Here is a 12,982-nt window from a genome sequence, read left to right as displayed (position 1 = left end):
TTCAAAACTCAAGTCAAAGAAAACTACCTCTGTTATTTCTCAAAAGACAACAGTTGTAACAACTACCATAAACCCTGAAGGGAGTGAACAGGGTGTGAGTGGTGAGGGGAGGGGTGAACATCAAGAAACCCCCCAGGATAAGGTGGGAGAGGTGAGTGGTACCCAAGCCAGCCAAGCCACAGTCTCTCAAAAAACTGTGGTGGTTCAAAAGGAGTCTAACACATCCCTAGTTGCATCCTCCCAAATAGGTGCAACTATTAAAAATAGTCCCCAACCAGGGACACAGACCAAAAGAGGGAGGGACACTGAAGCCACACATTCACCAATTAAAGCCTTTTCAAGGAAGAAGAAGGCCAAGACCCTAGTTTCCACACAAGGGGCACACACAGCACAGATACATCCACCTGTATTTGAGCCTTCTCAAATTCAGCTTGATGTGATTCCAGCAAATGTGGAGTCACAACCCCATTCTCTCATAATAGAAACACACCAATCATCAAACTCTCCATCACCCTCTCTGGATGTGGATATGATATTCACATCAATTCCTGATTCTCCCTCATTAAAACTCAGGGAGGAGCCCCACTCAAAACCTAATGATCATCATCTTTTAGATGATTTGTTGGATCATCAGCCAATTCTTTCAGATGTAGTTGAAGAATCTGTGTTACCTCACTTAAAATCAATTCACACAGACTCAACAATTATGTCACTTTCTATATCTACATCTTTTCCTTCTTCAACGGATATCTCTCATCCGTTGACAAGTGATTGTTCTTCAATGGATAATCTTAACAGCAGTTATCCGTTGATACCATCAGTTTCCACTTCAACGGATACTCCCTATCCGTTGATGGTCTCTACACCCATAACAGAAACAATTCCAACTGTAGAGGACATGGCTACTGTACAATCACTTTTAGGTTTGAGGGAAGGGAGTGATCTTTTGAGTGAGAGGCTGGGTTGCTCCCAGGCAAAAGGAGAGGTTGAGAGTCACCATAGTGCATGCTATTTCTTCCAGCATGGCAAAAGTGAGTGAGGGGAGTGCCACCTTAGAAGGTGAGGATGAGGGTGTGAGGGTGTGTGTGAGCCAGGGGGAGCCCCTGATGCAAGAAAATAGAGAAAAAGAGAGAAAGGCAGGTACAGAAGCTATAAGGGTGGATCCAGCCATTGCTAGTGAGTCAATGAAAGTGGATGATGCAGAAAAGGAAAGACAATTTCAGCAACATTACAAAGCTGTAATTGATAACATTTCCTTGGATGCTGACACTTTTACTCATCCTGTTTCAGCCTATCAATTATTGGCTGCTCAGGGCAATGTGGAGGCAGAACAAACATTAAACATTGTACACACTTCAGAATCTCTTCTCAGAGACAAAGCTGTTGTTAACAAGCTGTCTTCTCAAGCTGGTGAGCCATCTGAAGAATTTGGAGTAAATTCTAATGATGATGACTCTGATTCTTTGGATGAGAGCATGAACTTAGGGGGAGTAGCAGGCCCAAGTTCTGTTCCAGATCTTCCTGAATGGGCATGGGCAAAAGCATCAACACCAGGAGAGTTTGGTGTCACTTTGGTCAGACAAGTCATGACAATTCAGAAGGCCCTTCAGGAGACTACAGATGCTGGTACCAAGGCAATTCTTCAAGCTCATCTGGAATCTCTGCATCTCTTGCAGTTGCAGCATTTCAAACAGAATCTAAGTGTGGATGAGCTGAAGCAGGATATTGCTGATCTAAAATCCTACAATGCTGAGAAGTTGGATTCAGTCATACCTTATGGTGCTATGCAAGATTTGTTGGGGAGACTGAGGAAAGAAACTGATGCTGACAAGAGACTGGCCAGATTGGAAACCAGAGTTCAGATCATTGAAGACTCTATGGTCACCATTCTTCAGAATCAACAAACTCAAATAAATCTACTCATGCAGCTGGCAAATGCACAAGGCTTGACCCCTACCCTTGATGATAACAAAAAGGGGGAGAATAAAGGGGAAGGGGAAGGAGAGCCATCAACAACAGTTCAAATTTCTCAAGTGCTAGTTCCTGCCATCACCACTTCTCCAATTATTCAAATCAAAGTAAAGCTTGATGGAATTGATCTAATCCATATAGCAGCAGCTGAATTGCAAGTCAAAGAGCAAAGGAAGAAGATTATTGAAAAGATGCAACAAATATTTGGTTCTACAACTTTTCAATCACAATCTGTGAAGCATAGCACAAAAGTGGAATCAATTATTATGGAGCTCAAGCCAGTAGGGAGGAATAAGGTTGGAGAGACTTCTTCCAAGGATCTGAAACCTATGGTTCTCAAGCCCAACAACAGATCCAATAAGGACTCTACAAAGAATCCTCTGAAAGAAGTGGATTTTCCTCTTCCAAAGGCTGATGAGGACAAGCTTTTGGGTAGAAGTATCACAAAACTCAAAGAGACCATGGATGTGGCTGTAAGGAGGAACATGGCTATTATCTTCAGAGAGAGAAAGAGCATATGTGTGTTGCAAGGACATCCCAAATTCTCAATAGCCAAGAGGGAAGAAACCAGAAGGTTGAAAGAAGAAGCCAAACAGCTAAAGACTGACAAAAGAGCACAAGCAAAGCTTGAAAAACAGCTAAAGTCAAGTCAGGCTGAAGAACAGAAAGAAATTGAAGACAAAAGTGAAGATGAAGCTATGGGGGACATGGTTGATACTGATATGGAGGAAAGAAGTAAGGGAAGAGAAGAATGGCAGAAAGGGAACAGAAAGAAGGTCAATGCAAAGAGAAAGATGGTAGATGAGACTGAAGAAACCCAATCAATATCCAAACCACTACCCTCTATTCCTGAACCCATTGTGCCTGACCCCTTCATGAACATTCATGGTGAAACAATCATTCCCAAGGAGGAACCAATTGATTGGGACACCATCAAATTGCCCACCTTCCTAACATCTTCTCCACTATCAAAGAAGCAGAAAAGAAGAATCAAATCAACACCCTCTAAAGCCTCAATCAAATTCACACAGAAGCCTAAGCCTAAGCCTCAAGCCTCTAAGGATGATTATGTTCACATCTGTGACATAAAAGAATTTTCAGACACTTGAACTCTATCTGGATGAGCTGGAGGAAGTAAGGGGAATAGCTGCCTACAGACAGCTACCAGAAAGACTAATGTTCAAATACAAAGGAGATGGGGAAAGAACCTGGCCTCTTTACAGAATTCTGAATGAAGGCTACTCTACCTTGATTAGAGTCTACTCAGCCATACAAAGGGATTCTGGCTTTACCAGGACTGCCAAGACTGAGATTCTCAGCAAGATTGCCAACATAAGGAAAACTTGGAGGGAGCCCAATGCTTTGCCTAGAACATTACTCATTCAAGAAAGAGGAATTACAATTCACAAATCACCTCATTGGTTGATGGAGTTTAGAGACAACAAAGGAGTCAGAAGATTTTTCAGAATTGAAGATCAGCTCAAGATTGCCAGTAATGAAACTCTCAAGGATATGCAATCTAAGTTGGACATCAATGAAGAAGATGAAGCTGAATTCTACAGACAACTTCAACTTCAAATAGAGGAGAATGACAGGAGGCTAGGAAAGAAAACAAGGAATCAAAGGAAAAGAAACTAATCTGCTCAGGCTGAAGGAGCACCCTTGGAAACAATGTAATTCTTCAATTCCATCTCAGCATACACATTTTTGTAGCACTTTTGAATTTCTGCTTTATTACAGTTTATATATTTGTCAAGTGTTTTGTTATCATCAAGCTAAACCCAAATTTATGCCTACAGTTCTAGTAGACATAAATAGGGGGAGATTGTTAGGAATATGTGTATTAGTTTGATGATAAGTTAAACAAAATACTTAAGTAGAAATCTAGTATTTGTAGCCTCAACGGATAAGACCATCTTGGCTATCCGTTGAAGGAGTAGCTTTACTTAGCAATAAGTTTAGTATTGTAGCACATTTCATTCTCTGGATTCAAGTTGTAATTCTTAGATGTTGTAGGAAATTATCAGTCATGTTGACTACTAATGGATATACAAATAGGAGGGCTAATTGTAAATATTTCATGCCTTGTAATTTTGTATAAGTAAAGAAGTATCAACGGATATTGAAGACCTTCAACGGATAAGAAACAAAGCTTCAACGGATGTCTCTAATGCTTCAACGGATAATATCCATCAACGGATAAGTGCTTCAACGGATAAAGACTTCAACTGATAATGCATCAACGGATAAAGCTTCAACGGATAAAGCCTCAACGGATAAGGCATCAACGGATGAAAGCTTCAACGGATGCTTAGTTCATTAGCAGTTGATAGTGATAATTCACAAGCTGACAAAGGCACATGGGTTGATAGAGACAAACTGGAATGTGGAAGCCTCTAGGAGGAATCAAGAAAATGCAGCATTTCCATTCTGATGCAAACAAGGAAGTATTCAAAGATTCACAGATTATCCTAGATTGCATTGGATAGAGAAATGAAGAAGAAACATGTGAAGAATCTTTTTAATTATATTTTACAGTTTTGTCTTCACTTGTAAACTTGGTGATATATAAACCAAGTAGCAGCTAGTAATTAGATAAGAATTTTCCTGAGCTGTTTAGAAATATCCAGAGAGAAAATCATCTAGTTTGTACTAGGAAGCAGCTGTGATTTAATTCTTTGAATCACAGATTTTCTGAAATAACACATCTCTGGTGGAACAACAAATCCACCAGAAAAGTTTTTAAGTTCTTTGTGTTCTTTACATTTGTGTTTGAATATATATCTGTCTGTATCAGCTTCAAGCAATTCACACATATTTGTTCACTTAAACACTTAGCCTTAGAAACTACTCAAAACTTGAAAAAGTTTTGAGATTTACATTCAACCCCCCTTCTGTAAATCTCATTGTTAGTCCACTGGGAATAACAATTATATATTATCTCACAAATACCATCAGCACTTCTCAATACAAAATTTTCAGAAAATAAAAGGACTTGCACTAACATAATATTTAAAGATAATATTGACTTCATATATAACGTATGCCTAAACATATCCAATACCAACTATTACTTGAAAACCTTGGAAATATTCTACAAACATGTCAAGACTCAATTTACAGCCACCATCCAAGTTGTGAGATCTGACAATGCTCTCGAGTTCAAGGATGTTGGATGCAGAGCATTCTTCCAGGCTCATGGCATAATCCATCAGACGTCATGTCCTTACCGTCCGCAACAAAATGCTCGAGTCGAGCGCAAGCACCGACACCTACTTGAAATTGCTCGAGTCCTCATGTTTCAATCTGGTCTGCAAGTGTCGTATTGGGGAGAAGTCGTGCTTACAGCTGCATATATAATTAACAGGTTACCTTCCTCTGTCTTGAATAACAAATGTCCTTATGAAATGTTGTGCAATGTCTTAACATTCATGAAAATGAAATGAAGACATGAAGAACATTGAAGAAAGCAAGAAGTAACTATATATTGTCTTTTAGAACTCTAAACCAAAAACTAATGCTCAGATCAAATAATCTGAGTTTATAGAACTAAACACAACACAGCCTGTAACAAACTTTAGGCGGGAAAACTAAAACAGAAAACTAAGTAAAAGACTATTATGCCCTTACAGACTAACTAAACAACACAGACATAATGCATTGACTTCAATATTCCCCCCTCAGATTGAATGAGGATCTTTGACATTCAATCTGGACAAGATAGTCCAATGAGCATCTCTGGGAAGTCCCTTAGTGAAGATATCTGCTAGCTGAGCCTTGCTTGGAACAAAAACAGGATTGATCATCTTAGCTTGAACCTTTTCTCTGACAAAATGACAGTCCAATACAAAGTGTTTAGTTTTAGGATGAAACACAGGATCTGCAGCTATATCAAGGGCTCCTTGATTGTCACAGTAGACAACAAAAGGCTCAGTCTGAGGAATTTGTAACTCAGTAAGTAACAATTGCAGCCATGAAATCTCACAAACTGTCTCTACAATGGCTCTAAGTTCAGCTTCAGCAGTTGACTTAGATACTACCTTTTGTTTACGAGAAACCAAGATATTAAACAATTTCCAAGAATCAGACAAACTCCAGTAACACTTCTAGAAGTTTTCAAACAAGCACCCCAATCACTATCACAGTAAGCAATCAAAGTGAGATTAGAATCAGATGGATAGAAAAGACCCTGAAATGGAGTACCTTTGAGATATCTTAAAACCCTCTAGACAGCAAGCAAATGAGGAACTCTTGGTGAGTGTAGAAACTGACTCAAATGATTAACAATGTATGCAATGTCGGGCCTTGAAGTTGTAAGATACAATAACTTCCCAATGAATTTTCTGTACAAAGAAGCTTCAATATCAGTTAATAAAACCCCATCTTCATCAGAGAGTTTGATTGTGTAATCAACAGGTAGAGACAAGGGTTTTGCATCCAGTAAGCCAGACTCTGAAAGCAAATCATGCACAAATTTATGTTGATGCAGATAGATACCTTTATCAGTTCTATGGACTTCCAATCCCAAATAATATCTTATCAAACCCAAATCTTTGATAGTAAAAGCAGAGTGAAGATTATATTTGATGTTCTGTATTAGAGTTGAATCTGTTCTAGTGAGCAAAATATCATCCACATAAACCAAAGCAACAACAAAAAAACTTTGACTCTTGAACACAAAAAGAGAATAATGAGCAACTGTTTGTTGAAAACCCATCTGAACTAGTAAAACTCCCAGTTTCTCAAACCACTGTCTAGATGCTTGTTTAAGTCCATAAATGGATTTGTTTAGCTTACAAACCAGTCCTGAACCATAATCAGGATGTCCTTTTGGTAATTCCATGTACACTTCTTCAGGTAAGTCTCCATGCAAAAAAGCATTGTTGATGTCAAGCTGGTAAATGGGCCAGTTTCTAACAGAAGCAATAGCCAGGATTGTCCTTACTGTTTCCATCTTTGCCACAGGTGCAAAGGTACTATGATAACCCTCTCCTTCAACCTGAGTGAAGCCCTTTGCTACTAACCTAGCTTTAAACTTATCAAGAGTACCATCAGCTAAGTACTTGAGTTTATATACCCATTTACATCCAACAATACCAAACTCCAAGTATCATTTGTCTCTAAAGCATGAAGTTCCTTTTTCATAGCCTCTATCCATCTAGGATCTGTACATGCCTGATGTATGTATAAGGTTCCTTTAAAACAGAAGTTGAATCAATAGTGCAAGCATATACTGATGTAGGTGATGAAGAGTAGTGTTTGAATTGATATTTGATATTGTCAAGAGGACATTGCAGGAATGCAGAATTAACTGCATTGAGATCAACTTCATTATGTGAAGCAGAAGAGACTATAAAATCTTTCATCCATGAAGGGTTGATTTTATTTCTAAGAGAAATTCTGGTAGATTGATCATGATCAACATGATTTTCAGACACAGAATGATCTGTATAGTCTGAATTACCCAAAGGTGAATTGAGAAAACTGTCTTGAGTGGAACTATCAGGTAATGAGGATGCAATATCAAGAAAAGATACTTGTAATGGAGTATCATCATCAGAAATTGTAGTAGGAGGTGTATAAATGTAAGAAGAAGAAGTAGAAATCTGTGTTTTATAGGGAAAAACATCCTCATGAAAAATGACATGTCTGGAAATATAAATTTGTTTGGTAATAGGATCAAGCAGTTTGAAACCTTTCTACATTAAGGTATAGCCAATGAAAATAGTAGGAATAGCTCTAGCAGCTAATTTGTTAGAATCATGCACTGTCATGTAAGCAAGACATCCAAATACCTTTATAGTATCATAACATGGAGTTTGTCCATATAACCTTTCATAAGGACTGACATTGTCTAAGACAGAAGTAGGTATTATGTTGATGATGTATGCAGAAGTCAGCAAAGATTCTCCCCAAAAATGTGCTAGAAGATTAGATTGAAATAGAAAAGCTCTAGTCATTTCAAGAAGATTTCTGTGCTTTCTCTCTACCCTGCCATTCTGTTGAGGGGTATATGGACAAGTTGTATGATGAAGTATGCCATGAGAAGTAAAAAATGATGACAAATCATGATTTACAAATTCACCTCCATTGTCAGTTCTAATACTCTTAATTGAGGTTTGAAATTGAATAAGGACATAGGCATGAAAATCTTTAATAGACTGAATGGCATGTTGTTTTGTTGGAAGAAAAATGGTCCAAACAGCTCTGGTATTGTCATCAACTATTGTTAAAAAATACTTGCACCCATTACAGGTGGCTATTCTGTATGGACCCCAAATGTCACAATGTATGAGAGCAAAAGCATGATCTGTTTGTGAAGTACTATTCTAAAAAGGTAGATGACATTGTTTGGCCTTTGGACAGACAACACAATGTTTTGAATCTGGCTCAGAAGCATTTAAATTTGGTATTTTGGAAATGACAGAAAAAGGGACATGTCCCAATCTTTTGTGCCATATAGAAGCAGAAGTTGTTTGTGAGCAAAAGCATGATCTGTTTGTGAAGTACTATTCTGAAAAGGTAGATGACATTGTTTGGCCTTTGGACAGACATCACAATGTTTTGAATCTGGCTCAGAATCATTTAAATTTGGTATTTTGGAAATGACAGAAAAAGGGACATGTCCCAATCTTTTGTGCCATATAGAAGCAGAAGTTGATTTTGACACACTTAGAGCAACAGAAAATGAATTTTGACTATGAAGTTGATATAGTCCTCCAAACTGCCAAGAACTAGATCTTTCTGTGAATGTTGATTTTGCAAAATACATTGACTTGAAGTAAAATAGATTTTAGAGTGTGTCTGAGCAGATAAACTGCTAATAGAAATGATATTGAAATTGAATGAGGGAACAAATAAGACATTTTGGATGTTCAGGGACAATAGAGTAAGGAAAACTGATCCAGAATGAGTGATTAATGCTGTATTTCCATCAGGAAATTTGACTGTCATAGAATTATCTAAAGCCTTAACATCATGCATCAGATCTTTGTTACAACACATGTGACTAGTGGCTCCAGTATCAAGAATCCAGATAGTATTTGGAATAACAGTACTAGATATTAGAGATAATGCAGTACCTGCTATGTTTTGATTGAACATAAAAGGATGAGAAGTTAGAGAAGAATTGGAAGTTGAAGATCCTGAAGACTGAGATGAGATTGATGATCCTTTCTGCATACTTTGCATTAAAGTGTTCATCTGATTCTGTAGAGACTCCATCTGACTTGCAAATTGTGTACTATGCATAGTTTGATCTGAGAAAGAAGAACCAGAAGACACATCTGACAGTTGATTACCAGTTACTTGCATAGCTTGATGTGGCCTGTTGAAGCTCTGCTGAAATCTTCCAGAATTAACCATTCTTTATTTACCTTTATTATTTGGATGAAAAGGATGATCTATAGGGTAACCCACTAGCTTGAAGCACTTTTCTTTTGTGTGTCCTTTGCCATGACAATAAGAACACTCTGTAGGAACATTTGCAATAGTACTTCTGTTACCAAATCTTGAAGCTGACTCAAACCTTGGGTTAGAGGGCTGTTGAAACCTTGGAATTTGACTCATTAAAGCTGTTGGAGAAGCACTTGAGCCATGTATTTATCTTTGTTTCTCTTCTTGTTTCAATAACATGAAAGCTTAATTAACACTGGGCCAGGGATTCATCATCAAAATTTGACCTCTGGCTGCAGTAAAACTTGTGTGCAACCCCATAAGAAATTGAATAAGCCTTGTCTTCTCCAATTGTTCCTCCCAAATTTTAGAAGCTCCATATGTGCACTGAATAGGAGGTTTTAATGCCTTCAATTCATCCCAGAAACCTTTAATCTTGTGAAAATAGCATTCTACAGAATCATTGCCTTGCTCAAGTTTAAACAAATCTCTTTGAATCTCATATATTTTATGACCATTAACAACAGCAAAACGCTCATTTAATTCAGTCCAAACCATTTGAGCACTATATAAATAGTTTATACTATTACTGATCTCATCAGACACTGTATTTAGAATCCAAGTGATCACCATGTCATTCACACGCTTCCATTGAGCATTGAGACCAGAGTTAACATCAGGAGCAACAAATTCACCAGTGACAATTACTAATTTGTTTTTGGCTGATAATGCAATTTGCATAGACCTTTTCCATGAAGCAAAATTCTCAGAACCAAGCAGTTTCTTGGAAATTAGAACCATTACAGGTTGATCATTGTTATGTAAGTATAATGGATGGGCATTACTATCAACAGATTATGGATAAACTGGTGGTGGTGGTGGTGGTGTAGTGTTTGTATGGGATGTTTCACCACCATTGTGAGAAAAAATAACATGATTTGCCATTAAAGCGTGAACATATGTGTGATTATGTGATTTCATAGATTGAAACTGTTCACAGACGAAAGATAAGAAGATAAGCAGTAAAAAATTAACCAAAAATTGTAGAAACAACTTACAACTGGAAGAGGCAAAACATCTAACACTTGATGTTCAATTGAAAAATGATAACAAGTGAAGATTAATGGCATAAATTCCTTGTGATTAACGTATCTGAGACGTTAAAATACCAATGAATCAAAACAAACTCTTATCAGTCAAGAAGAAATGAAGCAAACGGATCAAAAACAACAAAGGTATTGTTGATAAAGCTCTGATACCATCTTAACATTCATGAAAATGAAATGAAGACATGAAGAATATTGAAGAAAGCAAGAAGTAACTGTATATTATCTTTTAGAACTCTAAACCAAAAACTAATGCTCAGATCAAATAATCTGAGTTTATAGAACTAAACACAACACAGCCTGTAACAAACTTTAGGCGGGAAAACTAAAACAGAAAACTAAGTAAAAGACTATTATGCCCTTGCAGACTAACTAAACAACACAGACATAATGCATTGACTTCAATACAATGAACCTGTGGATTATCTTGATATGAAGTCTTTTGGTTGCTTGTCATTTGCTGTCAATAGTACACACACATCTGATAAACTAGCACCTAGAGGAGTCCCATGTGCATTTGTAGGATACCCACCTACACAAAAAGGCTATAGGCTGCTTGATTTAAAAACCATGAAAATCTTTGTATCTAGGGATGTGTCCTTTAATGAAAACATTTTCCCTTTAAATACGACAACACCTAAACCATACATGCTCCCTCTACCAACCAAAATGCCCAATACACTCACCAATTCCTATATGGATGATGAATTTCTTGCACCAATGGACATGTCTGAACCCAATGAGAATGAAAGTGATAGTGAGGACACTTCTCATACTACAACTGAACTTTCTCCTCTCCCATCTGAAACAAACAGTGACACAAACTCTACCTCAGATAATCAAATCCATACAATAACTTCACCTCGAAGATCCTCAAGACTACATAAACCACCCACTTGGATGGAGTCATATGTCACCAAACCATTCCCTCAGCCATCTGCAAACCTAGCTATTGTGACTTCTCAAACGGTGGAACCAAATTTTGGATGTTTTCTGTCCTCTCTTACGACTCAGACGAATCCGGTTAAATTTAGTCAAGCTGTTACAGATGTCAACTGGGTGAATGCCATGAACCTCGAGTTGGAAGCTTTGGAAAACAATGATACATGGGACATAGTAACACTTCCAACATCAAAGAAGGCAATTGGAAGTAAGTGGCTCTACAAAACCAAGTTCAAACCAGATGGAACTATTGAACGTTATAAATCAAGACTTGTTATATTGGGTTATAGACAAACATATGGTGTTGATTACGAGCATACGTTTGCTCCTGTCGCGAAAATGACGACTGTAAGAACGTTGCTGGCTGTGGCAGCGCTGCAGAGTTGGATTATCATGCAGATGGACGTCACAAACGCATTCCTCCACGGAGAACTCTATAAAACTGTGTACATGAAAATGCCCCAAGGCTATAGTCACTATGGAAGTAGAATTGTGTTGAATCAGGGGGAGTTTAATAATGGAAAGTCCAAGTTGGTGTGTCGGTTTAAAAAGTCTCTGTATGAACTTCGACAAGCACCAAGAAATTGGTTTAGAAAACTATCGAGTACACTGAAGGATCTGAAATATCAGCAGTCCATGTCTGATTATAGCCTGTTCACTCTCACTAAATCGTCAACAATGACACTGGTGCTCGTACATGTAGATGACCTGTTACTGGCTGGCAATGATAGAAAGGAGATTGATCATCTCAAAACAATGTTATCTAATACCTTCAAGATGAAAGACATGGGAGATGTTCATTACTTTCTAGGTCTGGAAATAAGCAGATCACCGGTTGGTTTCTTTATCTCACAAAAAAAATACACTTTGGATCTTATTGATGAATTTGGTCTTACAAATGTCACTCCACTCAAACTCCCTATGGACATACACTTAAGGCTCAAAACTGATGTTGGAGAGTTTCTCAAGGACCCACATCCTTATCAACAGTTGTTGGGTAAACTGATTTATCTCACAATAACCCGACCTGACATAACCTTTGCTGTGCACATACTCACTCAGTTCATGCAACACCCATCTACTGATCATATGGAGGCTGCCTTGAAACTACTGAGGTACTTAAACTCTAATCCAGGGCAACGAATCCTACTTGCGTCTGCGTCAGCAGCTAAACTCAAAGAATTCTGCGACAGTGATTGGGCAACGTGTCCAATGTCGAGACGCTCCACCACTGGTTATTTTATGCTGCTATGAGCCTCTCCCATCTCATGGAAAACTAAAAAACAAGTTGTAGTAGCTCGCTCAACAGCTGAAGCAGAATATCGATTGATGGCCCTGGCTACCTGTGAAATCACTTGGTTGTCTGCCCTACTTAGAAACATGGGGCTCCAGAATCTGCCTCCAGCAACTCTTCACTGTGACAATCAAGCTGCTTTGGCCTTGGCAGCTAACTTTGTCCTCCATGAACGTACCAAACACGTGGAGGTGGACTGTCACTTTATAAGAGATAAAATCAACTCTGGAACAGTGGTCACCAAACATGTTCCAACTCATTCACAGGTAGCTGA

General features: G+C 38.2%; 1 protein-coding gene across 1 annotated transcript; it reads right to left on the bottom strand.

The window, feature by feature from the left end:
* Nucleotides 1-9,612: 9,612 nt before the first annotated feature.
* On the bottom strand, nt 9,613-10,167 carry LOC141696431 (uncharacterized). The gene has a single exon (XM_074500572.1). The coding sequence runs from the start codon at nt 10,165-10,167 to the stop codon at nt 9,613-9,615; it is 555 nt and encodes a 184-aa protein (XP_074356673.1).
* Nucleotides 10,168-12,982: the final 2,815 nt, after the last annotated feature.

Source organism: Apium graveolens, chromosome 11, assembly GCF_009905375.1.
Source record: "Apium graveolens cultivar Ventura chromosome 11, ASM990537v1, whole genome shotgun sequence".
In the NCBI taxonomy this organism is placed as follows: domain Eukaryota; kingdom Viridiplantae; phylum Streptophyta; class Magnoliopsida; order Apiales; family Apiaceae; genus Apium; species Apium graveolens.
The sequence above is the reverse complement of the archived record's forward strand: the minus strand, read 5'-3'. Positions and strand labels throughout refer to the sequence as shown.

Bases quoted from the DNA above. Each gene is read 5' to 3' on its own strand.
- LOC141696431 (XM_074500572.1), bottom strand. From the start codon at position 10,167: ATGGTTCTAATTTCCAAGAAACTGCTTGGTTCTGAGAATTTTGCTTCA.